The 19740-nt window shown below is 36.1% G+C and overlaps 1 protein-coding gene across 1 annotated transcript in view; it reads right to left on the bottom strand.

Annotated features, from left to right (window-relative positions):
- Nucleotides 1-19002, bottom strand: part of SLC4A10 (solute carrier family 4 member 10) — a 118541-nt gene extending 99539 nt beyond the window's left edge. Inside the window, exon 1 of the mRNA XM_042874402.1 lies at nucleotides 18922-19002. Within this exon, the coding sequence (XP_042730336.1) occupies nucleotides 18922-19002 (81 nt within the window). The remainder of the gene's footprint in view (nucleotides 1-18921) is intronic.
- Between the last annotated feature and the right edge of the window lie 738 nt (nucleotides 19003-19740).

The following is a 19740-nucleotide window of genomic DNA, read 5'->3' as shown; positions in this document are numbered from 1 at the left end:
CTACATAATTCTCAAATGCCATATGGTACTATGGAATGCCTGTTAGAATATTAAACACTGCATACTATATTAAGTACTGCATTCCTATAAACAATAGAAATCTGTTACATTAAATACTTTTTGTTACTTTATATTATCAGTGTTTATATCTTTTGGAGATGGAATTCTAATGTATTAATTTTAGTTCATATATTTTTCCATGAAGCTAGTGATACAAACCTTGTGTGTTCAGCTTTTCTGTGATCTGTAGTGAGACTCTACACATTTATCCAGACCTCACATACACATCTTGATTGCCTTCCCAGTTTGAAGATTTCAGCATTGTATTATTTATATATCTGTGTTGTAATTATTTCAGACACAGTGTGACATATCTATTTTTACAATCATTTTGGTTAAGAGCAGCTTGTCATTTCATAAACGTGACATTAACACAGATAAAGAAAAGTAGTTTTTTGAACTCAAGAGCTGCCAACTCAGAGAATATCTTGCAAAGACAATTAACCTAAAAGGTAAAAAGAAAAAAACAAAACAAAACAAAACTGCTGTATGTAGATGCATGCCTCCATGTTGTAGAAGGCAAATCAGTGACTGCAATGTTCAGCCTTGTCCTTCAGATTGTCCTTGAGCAGACACAGTCACACAAAATTGATTTAATACAGAGTGTATGCTTACAATTTATATGCTGTAATTCTCTTCTCTTTTATAAGATAAGAAAAAAAAACCTTGTTTTGAATATTACCACTTAATTGCTTCTATTACATATAATCATATCTAACAATCTGTTGCAGTGGAAAGGACAGTGAATTTTATTTTTCTGATGAAATATTGAAATATGAAATATTTTTCTATTCTACCAGCTATACTACATCATCCTTCTCCCCTCTAACCATTTATCAAGGAAGAATCATCAAAACATACTTTTTATACAATAACATCTATTCTGTAAGGTCTAAAGAAATAATTTTTAGAAGTTTCTCTCTAATAGTACTAGGATTCTTTTTGCAGCAGCTTTCTTCAGTAATCACTACTAGTTAACACAAAGCACATACTTTTTTGGTCAGCTCTTCTCCACATAAGTCACCCTATGCAAAAAGTAGAAAGCAATTAGTTTTCATTCCAGATTTGTATCTTGCTCAAGGCTGAATGCCATATGCAGAAGAGCATCTCGTGTTGTCTTTTTTCCCCTCTTCTTTTCTCTCTTTTTATAGAAGTCAAGAACTGCTTAGTATGACTCAATAGAGAAGTACCATTCTCTGCAGCACTGCTAAAAATTGTACTAAAAAGCACTGGCTCCAAAGAACTGGTCTGCTATTGACCTGAGACTGAAGACACTTTTAATACAATAATGCTATTCCTGTAATATATACGCATAGACAATCATTTCAGACATTAAATATAAGCACATACAATTGTTACAAATGTAATGCAACTAAACACAAGCAGAAAACACATATGATTAAAACAAAGCAGTCTGAGACAAATAAATGCTCACTATTACATGTAATTCCTGTGTTTATCTACATTGACATATCCTGTGCTGGTTATACACATTATGCAATATCAAACGGCTATGCAGCAGTGCATAAATGAATGCATAAACGCTAAAATATTTCCTTATCGTGCAATAAAGAACTTCTTTCTTAGAATAAACAAGAAATCCACTTAATGCATTTGCAAGGCAATTATGTTACTTTGCTACATATATTCTTAATATAACTATGCAACTGGAGACAAAATTTCAAGATAAAATAATACATTTATTTATTGCATTAATACCTAGATGCCCCACTTTTCCTGCCTTCACTCACCCATCAGAAAAGAATTCTTTGGCTGCAGCAACATAAGGGGAGGGAATAGGGAGGAGACAGAAAAAGGAAGTTGTAACAATGGATACAGAGATGAAGTGGTGAGCTGTTTTTTCTGGATTCTGGTACTTATTTTCAAAATTTACATTTAATTGCAATTGTATTTGCCACCTTTTGTATATCTTGGAGTAAAACTATCAGTAATGTCTAAACAATGTGAGAGTCTTAGAAAACCTGAACAATACCCTTAGAGTAGTTGGGTTCCTTTGAACATTTTCTGCCTAGTTAAGACTCCCTTATCTTTTCCCCTTCCTTCCTTCCTTCCACATCACATCTGCCAAGTTTGTAAGCTAGTATTTAATCAATTACTAGTCTCAGAAAGACCTCTGAATAAATAAAAGATAGTGCTTCTTGCTGCTAGTGAAGGGAGATAGAAGCTGGCTCACATCTCTGTAACTGTAATTTTATTCCCTGTGCTTCGCATTCTTTATTACACTGTCAAAATACTTGTAAGTTATTGAGGTAAGAAGAGCACAAGATTCAATCTCAGGCATTTTACTCTGCAGTTATTATTTGAATATCTTATCCTAATGTAGTCCCATTAGCTGAAATCTTCTTTCGCTTCATAGCAATGGCTATGTCAACTACTAAGGAAAACTCCAACAGCATGAAGAACAGATGTGAAGACTTTATCTAAGGCCTAAATCAGATTTACTTTCAGCTTGTCTGGGCTCCCTCTTGGCTTAATGCCAGGTGAGGATATAGCCAGGGTAACAGAATTATTTAGGTGTAGTTACAAATTAAACATGCTAAGTGTAGCGCATGGTGCAAGAAGGTATTTGCTGCTGGGTAACAAATGGTAAAAAGTAAATTGTTTTGATTTCTAGATTCGTAATCTGCAGTAAGATATATTGAGTTTTAAGTTGGATACACTTCTTAATTCAAAGGTCCTGCTTCAGTCTCAGAAAATTGAGGTGTCTCTAGATGAAATGTGTGCAGACTTCTTTCCTCAGAAATAGCTCATGTAGAAGAATCACAGAAGGCAGTCTTCTTGCAGCAGTTACTCATGTGGAAGTAGAAAGTGCAAAGAAGAAAGGAGGTCATGACCAAGTTATCGGGACTTGTTTCTACAGCAACTGCAACATCAGGAGAGAGGACTTTTTCCATTCATTTACAGGCACAAAAATGTGGTAAGTTTGGTATCTATATCTTTTACATACAAATGTATGCTAAATATAGATTGAAGCACTTTTTTTTTTTTTCCCCCAAGACTTACTGTATAATCTGACTATCTAAAGAGGCAGGAGAGTAAACTGAATGGACTATTAGACTGATTGACTGTGAACATTCTTACTGGCCAAACTCATTTCTAACCTTTCAAATAAGTTTGCTAACACTAATAATATCCTTCCTATATGAGTAGGGGAAGTAATCTGACTAAACCAAATCTAATTAAAAAGCGTTAAAAATAAGATGGCCTTCTTCTCATCCATTGTCAGGAAAAAAAAATGAACTTAGAGTACTGTACAATTTTCTGTTGCAGGCAGAAAGAGAAGAAAGATTGAACCATACCAGCTAGTGATCAAACCTCTCAAAGTTGAGAGGGCTTCGTTTCTTTGGCTTTTTTTGTTTAGACTGAAACTAGTAAATAGCTTCCTGACAAGTCTTTCCAACAAATCTATCTTGTCCAAAATGTATGAATAGCAATGTAGGGTTCAGTCTGAACAGTCCCTAAATCATCCACATAGAATCACAGAATCATAGAATAATAAAATGGCTTGGGTTGCATGGCACCTTAAAGATCACACATTTCCAAACCCTCCCTGATGTGGGCAGGATTTCTAGCCACTAAATCAGGCACCAGCTTGGGCTGCTCAGGGCCCCATCTAGCCTGACCTTGAACATCTCCAGGGATGGGGTATCCACAGTTTCTCAGGGAACCTGTTCCAGCAACACATCATTCTCTGAATTAAATATTTCTTCCTAATTTTCTAATCTTAAATCTAAACCCCTCCCTCTTTTATTTTAAAACTATTCTCCTTTGTCCTATCACTATCAGACCATGTAAAAAATCTGTCTCTCTCCTGATTATAAGCTCCTTTTAAGAACTGGAAGGCTGCAAATAATGTCTTCCTCAAGCCTTCCCCTCTCCAAAATGAAGAAGCTCAGCTTCCTCAGCCTGTCTTCGTAAGAGAGGTGCTTCAGACCTCTGCATATCTTTCTGGCCCACCTCTGAATCCATTCCAGAAGCACTACATCTTTAGACCTCCTTTAGGAGCAGCATCAGAAGAAAATTCTGAAAGGATAACTTAGTGTTTTTTGTTTCTAGAGATTTAATTTGATTTACGTAATTTTTCTGCCATTAGTGATTTTTTTTTTTTTTTATCAAGGCAACTGTAATTGATGTGATTGACAATCACAGGTTTTTATCACCCAAAAATGTCCTGCTGCATGCAAATGCATACTTTCCCTGAGTGAAATGTAAAGAACTTTTACAATGTCTATACAGTATAAGAAAAAAATATCTCATAATTAGACAAAGGTATTCCAGCTATCTCTCCTCTCGTTCCTCACCCATCTCAGATCATCAGTAAGTCATAGTGGCCATTGGGGGCCATGCACAAATTACGAACAGTAGCAGTTCAGCTGATGTTCTCACCTCTAAGAGATCTAGGAACTAGTCTCGTTCAGAGTGCATATGCGACATAATACAGTTTTAAACATCAACTTCCATGAGCTTGCTATTCTAAATTCATTAAGATATTTGACAGCAAAACAAGCTAGAAGTTAGAAATCATTTATATTACTTTAATATTATTTTATATTAAAATTACAAAATCTGCCTCATAAAAGTACTACCATACAGTAGAAAGAAAATGTCAGTACTACTATGTGAAAGGAATTTTATTGTTAGAAAAGATCTTCACAGTTTTCATTGTCAATTTTCTCTATGGCCACTAAATCCTGCTGTGTTAGGGAAACTTTTCCAAAGCAAAAGTTTTTTCAACAGGCCCTTCTAACAGGCATAACATTTACCTATTTATTTATGCATTTGCTAGATTATCAATATCACATTACAATTAACCTTTCAAACTTTTTGATCTAGGTACTTCCAGCATGCAGGAGAAAACAGCAGAAATGACTTGATACTGAGTTTTACTGGTTCAGCACAAGTAATGATTTTTTTGAATTACATACCATTATTTGTATCTCGTTATATTGCTGTAAAAACGATTATATACACAATGATGAAAAAGAATGATCAACAGATGCTTTTCATACCGTTCCTTGCAACACAACACTTCTTTTATTTAAGACTGATTTGTGTGTGTGTGTTTTTATACTCTAAAAAGATAATACTTGCTATTAAAACAGTATGCTGTATGCTGCTAGGTACTTGGACCATTCACATTTACTACCCATTTTTACCAGACAGTTCTTGGTACCATCTCATTGCAGATACTTAGCAAATAACAATATCCCAGGCTTTATTTTGCCTCATAAGGATCCTCACCTATAGCTGCAAATACTATCATTTTTTTGAATTAGTATTGCTACTAAATATAAATGTGTTCACATGCAGAGAAAGAAAAATAGCATCTGTGGGCTCTGTTAAGATATATACTCCAAATGTATGTATGATGTATGATGTGATAGTAAATAGTTTATAACTACACCAACAGTCATGTATTTTAAAAGACGAGCAGTAGGTACGCAAACAAGAATACACAGCAAGCTAAGTGTAACAGGATTCAAACAAGCTAACCAACCTATGCAGTCATTAAAAGGTCTTATACTTAACTTTACAGACTACAGAAGAGTTCTGAGAAAGATGGGGTACTATAAGAGAAAGCACACAAAGAAATGGGAGATAAATAGATAAAATAGATAAGTACTGCCAGAAGAGCAAATAAAAATTCAAAGTTGTGATAGAATACCTCTCCTGAAAGGGAAAGAAAGAAAGACATAATTTTTAAAAGAAAGACCAGAAGTTTTTATTTGAGAAGATGAGTAAATAGACTTTTAAAAGCAAATGATGTAGGCAGAGGAAAAAGCTAAGATGATATTAACACCATTAATCAAGTGAAGCAAAGCTTTAAGTTTTAAAGTCAGACAGGAAGATGAGATCATAATAGTCATAGTACTGATATGAGCAGGCCTTCAATGTGAATTATGGCTACAGGGACAAACAAGAGCTCAGAGCTCTCAAACTCAGAGCTGCATAGAGGAAGAATGCATCAGTAAAGAAAACTCTGGAATTGTGTCTGACATGATTGTGTTCAGATGACCACTGAGGACCAAGAAGATTTTCTGAGACAGGTTGAGTTTAACTGGAGTGGAGGTAGACCACAAAAAATACAGTAGCAATATCTTCAGAAAGATTGTGTTTATGGCTACATTATCCAAAATTAAGGTGTGAAGGAGAATACAAAGGCTGATAATGGATTCCTGGGTGAAAAACACACCTATGTACAGAAAAAGGAGGAGGGGGAGAAGAAGATTTACCTAAAAGGAAATAAAGTCTGGAAAGAGAATCAACAGGAACAAAATGACAGATGCCTAAAACCAACAAAATTTTGTGAAGAATACAGCGTACAAGCTTGGAGATATGACAGACGGAGTGGAGGAGAATAGGGAACTAGCCTGGAAGTCTTCCAGGTGTAAGTCAAACTGAACATTAGTAAGATAAATATCAGTGCAAACGACAAACCAGAAGTGAGCAGTGTTTCAGAAAAAAAGGAGGAAGAAGCTTGAATTTTGATGCTGGTTGGTTAATCTTAATAAATTTACATGGAAGCAAGAAGAAATAGATTATTTAAATGGGGGGAGTATAGAGTTCATAACAAAATACAAAACAGGGAAAACTGCAAGCAAAGATACCCATCGCATAACAAAAATCCTAGAAGTATAGAAATCCCTAAGTCAGAAAGTCAGCAAAATCAAAAGATTTCCACCAGAGATACTAAGCAGTATCTCTGCAGCATGGCAGATGGTATTAAGAAATGAGAAAGTAGATATTGAGAGTCAATCAGGACCGTGAATTGTCAGAAGGGCTTGGAAGTGGATGAGAACAACAATTAAAATAGATGAGAAGAGCAAAGAAAACAGAGACTACAAGCGAGTCTATGCTAATAGAGGAAGTTATAGAGAAATAGAGGAAATAAGAGCAGAAAAGAAGTCAAGATTGATTTTAAAAAAATTTTACACACTTCCATTCTTGGAGTGAGAGAATAAAAATGTGGAAAGTTAAAAAAAAAAAAAGTTATCACAGAAAAGGAATTCAGAGAACACTGCGCTTAGAGGTGACTACTACTACTCAAGTGTGTAGCTGAGTACGTATAATAACGTTCAAATGAAAAACAGCACCAGGGCAGCTACAGAGCTGGACGGTCATCCATATGGAAATCAAAATGTAAGGAATTATTAATGAAAGAGAAGAAAGTTGCAAGTCAAAGTCAGAGACACAGATGGTATTAGGTAGAGTTGTCTGCACAGCAAATGCTAAAAATGTTAGGCTAGAAAAAAGCAAATAATTATTGTTCGAAAAAGAAAGAAAAAAAAAGGAAAAAAGAAGAAGAGCTCAGGAACAACATGCCAATTTCTTTGACCCAAATCCAAAGAAAGTACTATCAGAGATAGCAGTCTCATAAAAAAAAAAAAAAAAAAAAAACCCACAATCATGGATGAACCATTGTTAACAGGAAAAAAGAGAACAGAGAAGGTAATGAAGACAATGGGGGCACCTAAAGGAAAAAAAACACCAAATAGAGGAGGATGAACTTGTGGCAGAGAAATTTAAAGCAATAAGGGTAAGCTAGAACTGTGATCTGCACATAGGATATAAAAGTATGAGAAGTATCAGACAGAACATAAATAAACAAGGACCAATAAAGCAATCAACAATAACAATAGAAAAGAAACTGTGCCATCTTGATTGTTACTCTCCTGTATATTCTAAAGTCTCTAAATAACAGAGGCTATTGTGTATACTTTCTACATACTCTGTATATTTGCTGTTTAAATAAATTACATGCTAATTTAAAATACTAGTTGATAAGAATGATTTGCTTAAAATGAAATCCCGTTCCTTATATTGCATACCTAGTCCACATAAGCAGTATTGGTGGATGCATTTTATACTGGTGCTCTCTGTAATTATATTAGTAGTTCATGCCAACGTGCACTAATATATCTTTTGTAATGTAGAACTGGACTAATTTAAGTCCTATTCTCCTGGGAATTTTAATCATATTTATGGATTGTTTGCCAGAATAGCACGCTGATTGCTTAATTCTTCTTATAATATAGTACACAAGAGAATTAAAAATATCACTGGTTAAGTGCTCCCCTGCATCCTTGGACATATAGATGTCTGAGATCTTGGAAAGGGGGACCACAGCTCTTGGCTAACACAATAAAAATTCTCACAGTTGATCTGCCTGAGAGGAAAAAGAACAAAAAAAAAAAAAGCGCATTGAAATCCACTCCTTCCCCTCACTCTGACGCGCTAATCATGCTAGTTATGTATATTTAAACAATGGGAACACTTAAAATTATGTGTAATAATTATATTTTCTTTACAATGTTTGTATTCTAGTATTATTACACCTATGGATTACACCTATGGTTTCAAATTGATTCCAGTTCTAAAGTAGCAGAATTCAACCCAAAGCAGCAGCTTCATAATCCATAAGGTTTTTTATTTGCATTTATTTGCATCAGCCACAAAATCCTGCTGCAAAGTAGAGGAATTCACAGCAATCTGGATCACAACAAAGATATTAATCCACAAAAATACAACTGACATCCTACATTTATTTGCACCTTGTACAGTTCCAATGTGGTCAATGGGAACCCAGAAGATACATAACATTCTTGGAAATTTTATTTTAAACTACAGCATTGCTAAAGACTGCCACAGAATACTTGAATATGTAAAAGCTTTCTTCCGCATAGAAGCAGAATGATACATTTTAAACTGAAGCAGGGCATAGAAGCATCAACTGGAAACTGGAAAGAGTAATAGGAAGTTAGCAGAACAAAACAAATCTATCTTAATCCATGTTTCAAATCAAAATGGCTGACAGCTTTTATAAAGCAGGTAAAGACTGAAGCCATTTCATCCAGTTCTGCTTATACTGAAACCAAAGAACTTTTGACAAAGGAACAAAAGAAGACAGAACAACTTTCGGAGGAAAGTCCCTACTTCTGCCTTTAGCAGTGGATCTGACTTTCACAGGACAGTCAGTAAGGCTACCCATCCACCAAAGCTTCACAAGCACTATAGAAGCTGGTTCCAGCACAACTAACACTCTACCTGTGCAGTCTATGTGTGTTTCTGATTTATGTGCTAAAAAGGGAAATATTAAAAAAAAAAAAAAAAGAGGAAGAAAAGAAAAAGTAGCAAGTGATATATTTAATTAAGATAGCTCTCCTTTTCTGTAGCATAAAGACCAAGTCAATAAATCTTGTGCGTAATTCTTGTAATAGATATTACTGTTAATCACTTAAAAACTTAATTCCTGATCATTCTCATCCTTCAGTTTTCATCACCCTGAATCAAAGAAGTAATGCTCATTTCAAAGAATTATAAAATATTAGCAAAGGTGTGATGACTTCTTTGAAGTTGCCATGAAAAAAAAAAAAAAAAAAAAATCAATTCTGACATTATCTTATATTTATCTTTCTGATATTTGAAACACTTATTACACATTCCTGCTTCCTCTGTTATTCTTTTTACTGCCATGCTGCACTACATTTCTGTGGAGATCCAGCCTGTGTGGAAGACAGTTGCTGTTAAATTTGCATAACCTTCCAATAGAAGTATCAGGATATCTTAGCCAACAAATCCCAGATTATAATCCAAGTTCCACAGGTGTGGAATGAATGTAGTGTGCAGCACCCTTGAAGGCATCCATGTACGTTTGAACTGGATGACCATACATAAGGATGTCACCTTTCGCAAAGATTTCTGAACAGCGTTTGTCAATAATCACCCAGTGATCCTGCTATTGGTTAGTAGCAGATTATAAGAGTAAAATTACAAGGCACAGTAGTAATTATGGTATAATGGAAAAGAACTCATCCTGTGGAACCACGCTGTAATTCCTTGAAGGAGTAAAGAAGGATGGTAATGTTAAATGATGACAGCTGGAGTCAGATGTGTACAGAAATATAGTTCTTCACACAGCATGTTGGTGAGCTATGGAACTCCGGTGGATACTAAAAGTTTTGTTCAAGAAATGAGCTGATCAGGGAATAGAAGTCTTTCAAAAGCACCAAATATACAATTTAAGGAACAGACAAGACATTGTTGGAGTCACTGAGAACTGTGAGGTTCTCAGAAAATACCCAGACAGTGTTGTTGTGCACATGCCCCACTTCTGTTTCCCTGGGGTTTTACCACTATCAGAGAGACAAGATACTATGGGGAGCTCTTGGTCTGACCCAGCACAACCTCTGCAATCCCAGCAAGAGGCCCCCTGACAAGAGGCTAGAAAACTAGACATGTGTATCTATTCCAACAGACTAGAATTGCACTAAGAATCTGATGAAGTAAACAAAACACTGCTGCCTTCATTAACAAAAAAAAAATCTCCCAATATTAGGTTTACCGAGCACCAGGTACTTCTTGACTTGGAAATAACAAGTTCTCTGTTGTCTTATGAAAAGACTAGTTACACAATTACCTGCCACATCTGCATACATCACTGTGCCTAACATGAACATGCAAACTGTAAAGCAAGAGAGGAACATATCTGTCAATGAACATGCTGGGAGGGCAGGAACATCTATTATGGGGACAACAACAGCTGCAGGGCTTGGGCAATTTATTTTACAGGCTCACAGCTGCCCAAGGTCTCTATATAATCATGTACTAAAAGTGACCAAAGCCCAAGAGCCTGGTTTACTATGACTGAATAAATTGCAGTTTAACTGAAGAAATTTTACACTGTCCATAGTAGAAGCTAAAGGCACTTTGCTGTACATTTCTATATTAAATTAGGGATCTACATGTGTGCACAGAATAGCCAAGACAGTAAAATTAAAAGGAAATTATACCAGAAATTGATAATGACATTTTTATAGATGTAAAAGGAGGCCCAGAAGGAAAATTAAGTCTGAGCTATTACCAGGGAAATTTGTTTATAGCTGATGATACAGACATTGCTAAAAACATAAATTTAACCTCGGTCTCAACAATTGCAAAGGATGCTAAAAAAGAAACAATTTAACACATCTTCACTATTGAAGCAGGCAAGACCAGGACACAGTGTGTGTCCCAGATCTTTGCTGAAGTTGCCTGTACAATAGATGTTCAGGACACAAGGAAGATCTTGTAACAACTTCTGACAGCACAGATTACATCTTTCACTGACATCCACAGAAAATATGCACGTTTGCATTAGTAGTTAGGTGGCTGAGAAATCTCATCACATCTGTACCCTACAAAACAAAAAACCACTCAGGAAAGAGGTGGAGGAGAGCAGAAAGCAGGCTGGGCAATAATCAACCCCAGTGAGTCAGTCACTGGAAGACACTCACTAACAGCAATGAGAAATTCACTTATGATTACATACAAAAGGACTGATGACAGTACACTGAGATCTCGCAGGGGGGACAAGCCTGGCAAATGCAACAAAGCAATCACTCGGTGGAGAAAGTCATCACTGCCAAGAGTGCTTTTCATTCTGATATGCTTCGCCTTTCATTTGTTTACTGGCAATATCCAGTCATCTCCATTAAGACCTGTGCCTCAGTGGTCTAAGTCATACTTTCACACATATTAGCACAACTACCACAATGGATATTCTAAAGATAAGTTATATCACAGTCACCAGGCATCGAGATTCTTCTGTAACAGTAATGATAGCACTAGGCCTACAACTGCCATGCGATTTAAGCATCCAGGAATAATCTTCAGTGCAATATACAGTGCTATAAGAAATGGTTACATTACTGACAGTGGAAAAAAAAATCTATTGATCTGTGCTTTCTTTATTTATTAGATTTTTCTAATGATCGGATGAACACACACACATATAAATTCTAAAATTTTACATTTCACCAAAATGCTTTCTTGGAATAAGACTAGAAAAGTTAAAAGAAAATCAGGGAGGGGATAAAAAAGGGGAAATAGAAATTCAGTGGTCGGGGGGGGGGGGGGATCTTCTGAATTTAAAGTATTTTGGATTATCTTTGCTGAATTGCTGAATTGTTGGCAAATAGAAAATAAATTCTTAAACACCTTAAAAATGGTGCAGCATAGAACTATTTTGAATAAAGAGCAACAGCTGCTGATATAACTAATTTGCATGGCTAACTGCTGGACAGAATCCCCCTAAAGAATAGCTTACCCTCTCACCTAGTCAAGTCTCAATCGCGTAAACTGTTATCACAGAATCACAGAAACACCAAGGTTGGAAAAGACCTACAAGATCATCCAGTCCAACCATCCACCTATCTCCAATAGTTCTCACTAAACCATAACCTTCAACACAAAATCCAAACATTCCTTGAACACCTCCAGGGTTGGTGACTCCACCACCACCCCGGGCAGCCCATTCCACTGCCTGACCACTCTTTCAGAAAAGTAGTATTTCCTAACGTCCAGCCTGAATCTCCCCTGGCGCAGCTTGAAGCCATTCCCTCTAGTTCTATCACCAGTTACGCGAGAGAAGAGGCTGACCCCCAGCTCACTACAACCTCCCTTCAGGTAATTATAGAGAGCAGTAAGGTCTCCCCTGAGCCTCCTCTTCTCTAGACTGAACAATCCCAGCTCCTTCAGCCGCTCCTCATAAGGCCTGTGCTCCAGACCCCTCACCAGCTTTGTCGCCCTTTTTATCAGCAAGCACACTCCATACCTGAATGCAATTGCTAGTGTCAGCTTGCTCAGATATCCTTACAATCACAAGGACAAGATAGGGCTCCACTGTTTCCCTTAATTCAGGCAAGTGAAAAAAAAAGTGACAATTTCTGCTGAAAATTTTTTATCACAAGATTGGGGTATAAAACTGATACTGCTTTTGTTAGAATAGTTTTAACTGCATTAAATGTAGATACATAACATATGGATATGATTTATTGCATGCATTTTAATGACTGCATCTGCTTATATAAAATATTTCATAAAGGGAATTCAGATAATAAACTCATTATGTTATCAGAACAGAATTTTTAATCACTGATGGCTCTTGCAGACACTTCTATTTTATTTAGGCAACTGGGGAGACAAAATGGAAGCTATTACAAAAATGAGTAAAGTTTTACAATACCTCAAAATCCTTCCTCATGTCCCTTAATGCCTGTTTTGCATTTTCACTCAATGCACTCTGTTGAATATTTTGTATCAGCTGATGTTTGCTGCACCAGCTGAGAACACTTGAAAGCATGCTTAATGTTCTAAAGTTCCAACAAAAATCATTTTGGGCAAGTTGACAAGACACAGTTGCAGTTCATATTCCTCAGAGTTCACTTTTTTTTTTTTTAATTAGCTATTACCATGCCAGATGATGTCTTATTAATCAGTTCTTTAAAATTTACTTAGCTTCAAAAGCCAAAAGTTTAGAAGTTTGCCTTTAGAATTCATTCTCTGCTTATTTCATTTTTTACTTGGGTACTCATACTCCATACTAATTTCTAAATTCTAAATTCTAAATTCTAAAACAAGTTTCATCACTAGTGCAACTGCTACAACTGAAATAAAGCCACTTTCTAAGCTTTTCTTCTCATAAGATTACAAAAAAAAGTATATGCCTTCACTCCTCATTTTTCAAGGATCCCCATCCAAAGCTTCCTATATTTGATGGACTATTTCACACACCATCTAAAGTTCCTTCCCAGACAATAGGAACCATCCTCTCTACTCATCTTGGTGAAGACATATCTGGAGTGCTCTATTTATTTCTGGGCTCCCCTCTTATAAGAAAGATATGGACATATTGGAGTGGAAGTGGACCAGGAAAACAATGAAGTGATTGAAGCTTCTGTCAAGTAAGGACAGGTTGAAGTAACTAGGACTGCACAGCCTGGAGAAAAGAAAGCCCAGGGAGATCTTATTAGAATGTACAAGTAACTGTGGGGGAGAGTAGGGCAGGCTTAGCCAGACTCTCCTCAGTGGCGACCAGTGACAGAGCAAGGGGAAATAATCACTAACAGAAATATGAGAAATTCCATTTCAACACTAGAAAAAAAATGAGATTTGTCAAACACTGGAACATGCTACCCAGAGCCTTTATTCTTGGAGATATTTAAAACCTGATAAGACACAGTGCTGAGCAACGTGGTCTAGCTGTCCCTGCTCTAGGCAGAGGAAGGTGGACTCCAATCTCCTCAGCTCCAGGGAGCTTGATGACCTTCAGGTGTTCCTTCCGAACACAGAAATTCTTCAGTCTTGCAATCATTATAATCTTTTCCTGATTTAATATATTTACACTTCTAGTCTCCAAGTCTAAAATGGTAAAAGATTGTCACTTGTACCAAGACTCATTCTCTGGAGTGTCTTGTCTCTATATCAAAGACAGAGCAGCAAGCCAGGATACATTGTTATTTTCTACTTGATTTGGGGTATCTATTTTATTTCTTTTGGCCAGAGTTCCCTTACTAACACAGAAAAACCTTGTAATCACTCAAAATCTTGTAATATCTACAGTTTACAATAGATTCAAGAACACTAGGGCTTTCCTTCTACGTTCGCAGTGAAATCAGTATGGCACAATGGAAAGCTTTATATAGCTTATTCTGTAGTTTATATTGATCTTTACAAATTGATCGATCAAAATTTACCAGAATTGCAGAACAGCACCTATTATTAGTTTAATTATCATGAAGCCTGATCACAGTAGTGAAACAGCATTTATGTTAATGTTTTTGGTGTTTTGTGTTTTTTTATTATTATTAATAACTTATATCAATAGTCTAAGTAAAGCAAAATAAATACAGTCTTGCAAGAAAAAAAGAACAGTATTAACAACTCCTATTATCAATATCAGAGCAGAGAGGGGGGATGAGACAGACAGACTGACTGACTGTAGTTGATTCTTCTCCAAAATGCCATCCTAATATGCATAACCGTTCTCTTTTTCTGTATCAGCCTGGTCACCTTCCTTACTACTCCCTCTTATGAGGCCCTACATCTACGGCAACTGGTTGAGACTATTTCATAGATTACTATGACATTACTGTTTTGATATATTCACATTTTCATGTACTTATAAATTCCTTCAAATAGTTTTCACTCAGATTGATCACATAGTGACACTCTTGGAACACAAACCGATAAAGAGTTGCTTAGCTGCGTATTTTGTTACTCTGCAGTTAGCTGTTGCACATTTATTTTAAGTTACTTCCTGCCTAGGTCTTTCTGGCATGTTTATTATAAACCCACCCTCATTCAGGTCATTAGGCCCACATACATAAATTCCAGTACTAAATAAGAAGAATCTGACCAGAGAACAGAACATCTTCTGGGAGGGAAAGTGATCTAGGACAAAAGAAACAGAATCCCTTCAATTCGTCCTGAAAGCACTTCATGCTTCTAACTTTCTTTTGCAATTTCTGAAAGCTTGGCCACTATCTACCATTTCCTTAAGAACTTGCATTGTAAGGTGTGAGAAAAGTCATTAGTGTGGAATTAGAATGGCAACCAGAAATAGGTAGAAGCACAGGCACATATATAAGCCACGTACATGCGTGTGAACATTCATGTTTAGAATTCATAAATGACACAAATATTTGGCTTCTCATCCAATTGGCTAGTTAATACAGGTGCTTAAACCCATTGAGAGCCTTGTTTCTTCCTAAGATCTTCACTGAGTTCTGTAAAAAAAAAAATGCTTAAAGACTGGGAAACATACACTACACTAAAGAAGTGTGTTCTTTATTCATGATCAAGGGAAACTATCTCTTCAGTTACTGATTTTGCTTTTAAGACAGTAATCGTCATACACTGAAAGGTGCAGTCAACTTGATCTGAGGAGGGGAGGTATAGTTTTAAACTTAAGTGATACCAACACACTGTGTTTGGACTCACTGACTATGGATTTGAACAGTTTTTCCAAATATCAGTAAGTACAGTTTAAACCATGGGTATCCAACCTTCTGGCTTGCCTAGGCAGCTCTGAATGAAGAGGAATCGTCTTGGGCCACATATAAAATCTGTAATACAGTTATTGTATGTAAGTAACTAAAGTTTTTAATATATTTTTAGTTAAAACATTTTTTAAAAGAAAGCAATAAAAACAGAACAGATTGTACACATTTAAAATTTTGGGGTTGGGTTTGTTGTTGTGGGTTTTTTTTTGTTTTTGTTTTTTGAGGTTGGGTTTGTTTGTCAGCTTTTTGGCAGAACTTAAAATAGAATCATAGAATCACCATGGTTGGAAAAGACCTCCAAGATCATCTAGTCCGTTTCCAGCAGTTTCTACACTTATAAATTTTCAGATCACTTCCCTTCTTTTGTGTGTATCTCTACCTTGCTTCCATTACTCATCTTGTAAGAACTTCTCCTCATTAATACACTACTCACGAGCAGTGAACTGGGGCTGTTCAGCCCAGAGAAGGGAAGCCTCCAGGAAGACCTGCAAGCAGCCTTTTAATATCTAAAGGAGCCTATAAGAAAGAACAGACACTTCAGCAGGGTCTGTTCTGACAGAACAAAGTGAAGTGGATTCTGTATAAAGGAGGGGAGATTTTGATTTTATATAGTAAAAAATGTTTTTACAATAAGGTTAGCACTAGAACAGGTTGCCCAGAGAGGTGGTATGTTTCCTGTCCCTGGAAAAGCTTAGGTTCAGACTGGACCAGGTTCTCAGCAACCTAATCTAGGTACAGATGCCCCTGTTCATTGCAGGAGAATTAGACTAGATGAACCTTTAATGGTTCCTTCCAATTCAAATGATTCTATGATTACAGTATAGTCCCACAAATGAAGATGCACATATAATGGAAATACATCCCTTGAGTGAAACAACAAACTTATCTAAGGTGGTCAGCAATATTGTTGCTTCAAAATGGAATGGCCTAAACATATACTTCCTGAAGGAAACATTCTTCACCAATTTTTAATTTGTCCTTCTCTATACATACAGTTTCTATCCTAAATACACCATAGCAGATGTCTACTGCATTCTTTGGAAATTATTGTCCACAGAATACAGTTTGCAGAATTGATACAAATGATAAAACATAGTCCAGGGTAAGCACATGGCATACCACTATAGTTTCCAATATTGCAAAATTCCACAGAGATCCAATTATTTTAAATGAGCAAAGAAGACTTCAGGAAGAACTTAGAAACACAGGTAAGTCAGGATTTTAAATAATACTTGAATAAGTAAGGCAAAGACACTGTGGGGGGAGGGTTGGTTCTATTAAAAAGGCTGTAAATACCTCACAAAGCACCAAAATACCATGAAACCAATACTTTCAGGAATTTCATTCCAATGCCAAGAAACAGAATGTACTCACTAATACATTAAAATACTGAAATAAATTCTAACAGATTAAAAAGATCTTGTATTAAGTGAAAGGTATAGTGAAATCACTCCAGACCTAATCAAGCTTAAGAGTAGGACAGCCTTTCCCTGTTATTAATAAGAATGTAACCTGGATAAGTAGACTGGTAAACTATAAATTATGGACAGTGAGAGGAGTATAACATTTTTTAGAAATACATTCTTAATTAAAATTGAAAAGACAGCCATTTTACTGAAGCAATTTGCTGCACGTTTGGTCTTCTGTGGTCTCCCACACATTCATTTCCAACAAAATGCTGGGGGTGGAACTGGAATACAGCTCTAAATCCAAAATCAAAACCATGTTTTGCGTGTTTACATTTCTACGTGGAAATATGAAAATATCTTCAAACCTTGATTACTTAAATCTTGTGCTTTGGGGTCAGGAAATACCACTCACCCCTGCCCATTTGCATTCTAAATAGATACACATGAAGACCACTGTTTCACATGAATAAAGCAAACAGCAGAAAAATTGCACTTTCAGGCTTCAGCTGAGCTCTTAAAACACATGGTCAAATATGTTGCCATGGAAATGTGCTGCAAATACATCTAGAATTTCTTAAGATGGAGCTGATCATAATTTTTGAAAATAAAACTTCTCCTATATAACTGCTGTATGCTGTGTTCAAGGGAAACAAAATAGGAACTCTTCAACAGCTATTATCTACCCTTTGTAATACCTAATGTAGTAACAGTATAACTAATAACACTCTGTGCCCCTAAAAGAAATTAGGCCACTATCTTCCTATGTAAAATACCCATATATTTGTTTTCTTTTATGTACTCGGACTTTCTTATGTCACCACAATACATTTGCAGATTCCAAAGTACCAGCCTTGCAATAAAGTTGGCAACAATTAAAAACAAAAAAGGATGAGACACGATTCAGTAAAATGAATTTAGTTTTAAACATTCTAAATATGTAAGCTATTAATCTCCCATTTTACAGCCCATTAGTATTAGTATGCATCACTGAGCATAATAATTAAAAGGGGGAGCATTACCTTGCCAAACTTTTACTGCTATGTCCAGGGAGATATTTTAAAATCTGATTTGAGATGAACGGGGAAGAAAAAAAAAAAAAAAAAAAAAAAAAAACTGCTACTGCAAAATGAAGATTTGTGCCTGCAGAATAGCTCTGTCCTGTTACACAATGTGCTACGTTCTTTTAAATAACCTGCCACTGTAGGTAGAATTGCCTTATACTGTGCTTCATATGACAGATAAACACACACACAATAGAACTGTGCTGCCATGTAAAGACAAAGCAAACTAAAAATGCAACACAACCTTGCCTTATTGCATTACAGCAAGGGTATAACCTTCTACCTTGAGTTAGTTAAATAAAATCATTTTCACAATAAAAGCAGGTTGAAAAGATATATACAGAATAATGTTACGCTGTTCAAATAGCAATTCACAACACATTATATTTGCAAGATATATGTTGCTTTACTTATGTAAACAGTCTACCCTATAAATCCTGCAGCAAATCCAACATGAAGCAATTACGGAGACAAAGAGATCATAAATGACCTAAAACAGTAAAACAAACCTTTACATTAGAAATATTAGTATAAACTATGAGGTCATACCTGATGACTTAAAGATTGTAATGTCTCACCGGTTCCAAGCTGCATGACCTTTCTATTTCCAGAGACCCCCAAAAATTGCATCTCCTGTCTTACAGAAGTGCATCACAGATTCATCTATCTCTCAGAATCTTCTGGGCTAGCGAAGAAAGCACTAACAGCCATTCTGTCCATCAGTAAGTGCAGGAGTCATTACCCTCCAGATATCAGATCTTAAATATAGTTTCCTCCGTGCAGTTACAGACATCCAGTAGACAAGGAGGCTGACACAGCTATATCACTGATGCTGCTAATGCCATCTGAAAACAGTAAGCTTACTGCTTAAAGCAATCCTGCATCATCCAAACAGAACAAGCCACATCCTTCAACTCCTCACTTGCGTTTTTTATAAAACCCAGCACTGCCATTATAGATTGTTTTCATCTGTGGTCAGCTAAAGGAGAAATTAGATATTATGCAACCAGCTTTGCATTAACAAAAGAAAAGCAGCAGATGAAGTGACATATCGAGGTTATCAAATTTTGCTCGCATGACCACTCCTCAACAAGCAATATCACCATTCAGAAGAAGCCTCAGTCTGATCCAAAGGAAAATTACCAGAAATAAATTACAAACAATTTACAGGCAGCAAGGCATTAAAATATCTCTGTGGTACTGAAACAGCTGTTTAATGCAGACTTATCTGAGTCCCTATTAAATTAAAAACATTGCTTGCTTAACCATTTTGGTGTTTATTTTCAAGAAATTGCATGATTACTGCATTGTTTCCATTGCTCCCTGCTAGCAGCCAGAAAACAGCATGCTTTGAAAATGTGCCAGTAT

This window comes from Lagopus leucura, unplaced genomic scaffold (assembly GCF_019238085.1).
Source record: "Lagopus leucura isolate 7727_CA_CO unplaced genomic scaffold, USGS_WTPT01 Super-Scaffold_100012, whole genome shotgun sequence".
Lineage (NCBI taxonomy): Eukaryota > Metazoa > Chordata > Aves > Galliformes > Phasianidae > Lagopus > Lagopus leucura.
This window is presented reverse-complemented; position numbering and strand designations above follow the sequence as displayed.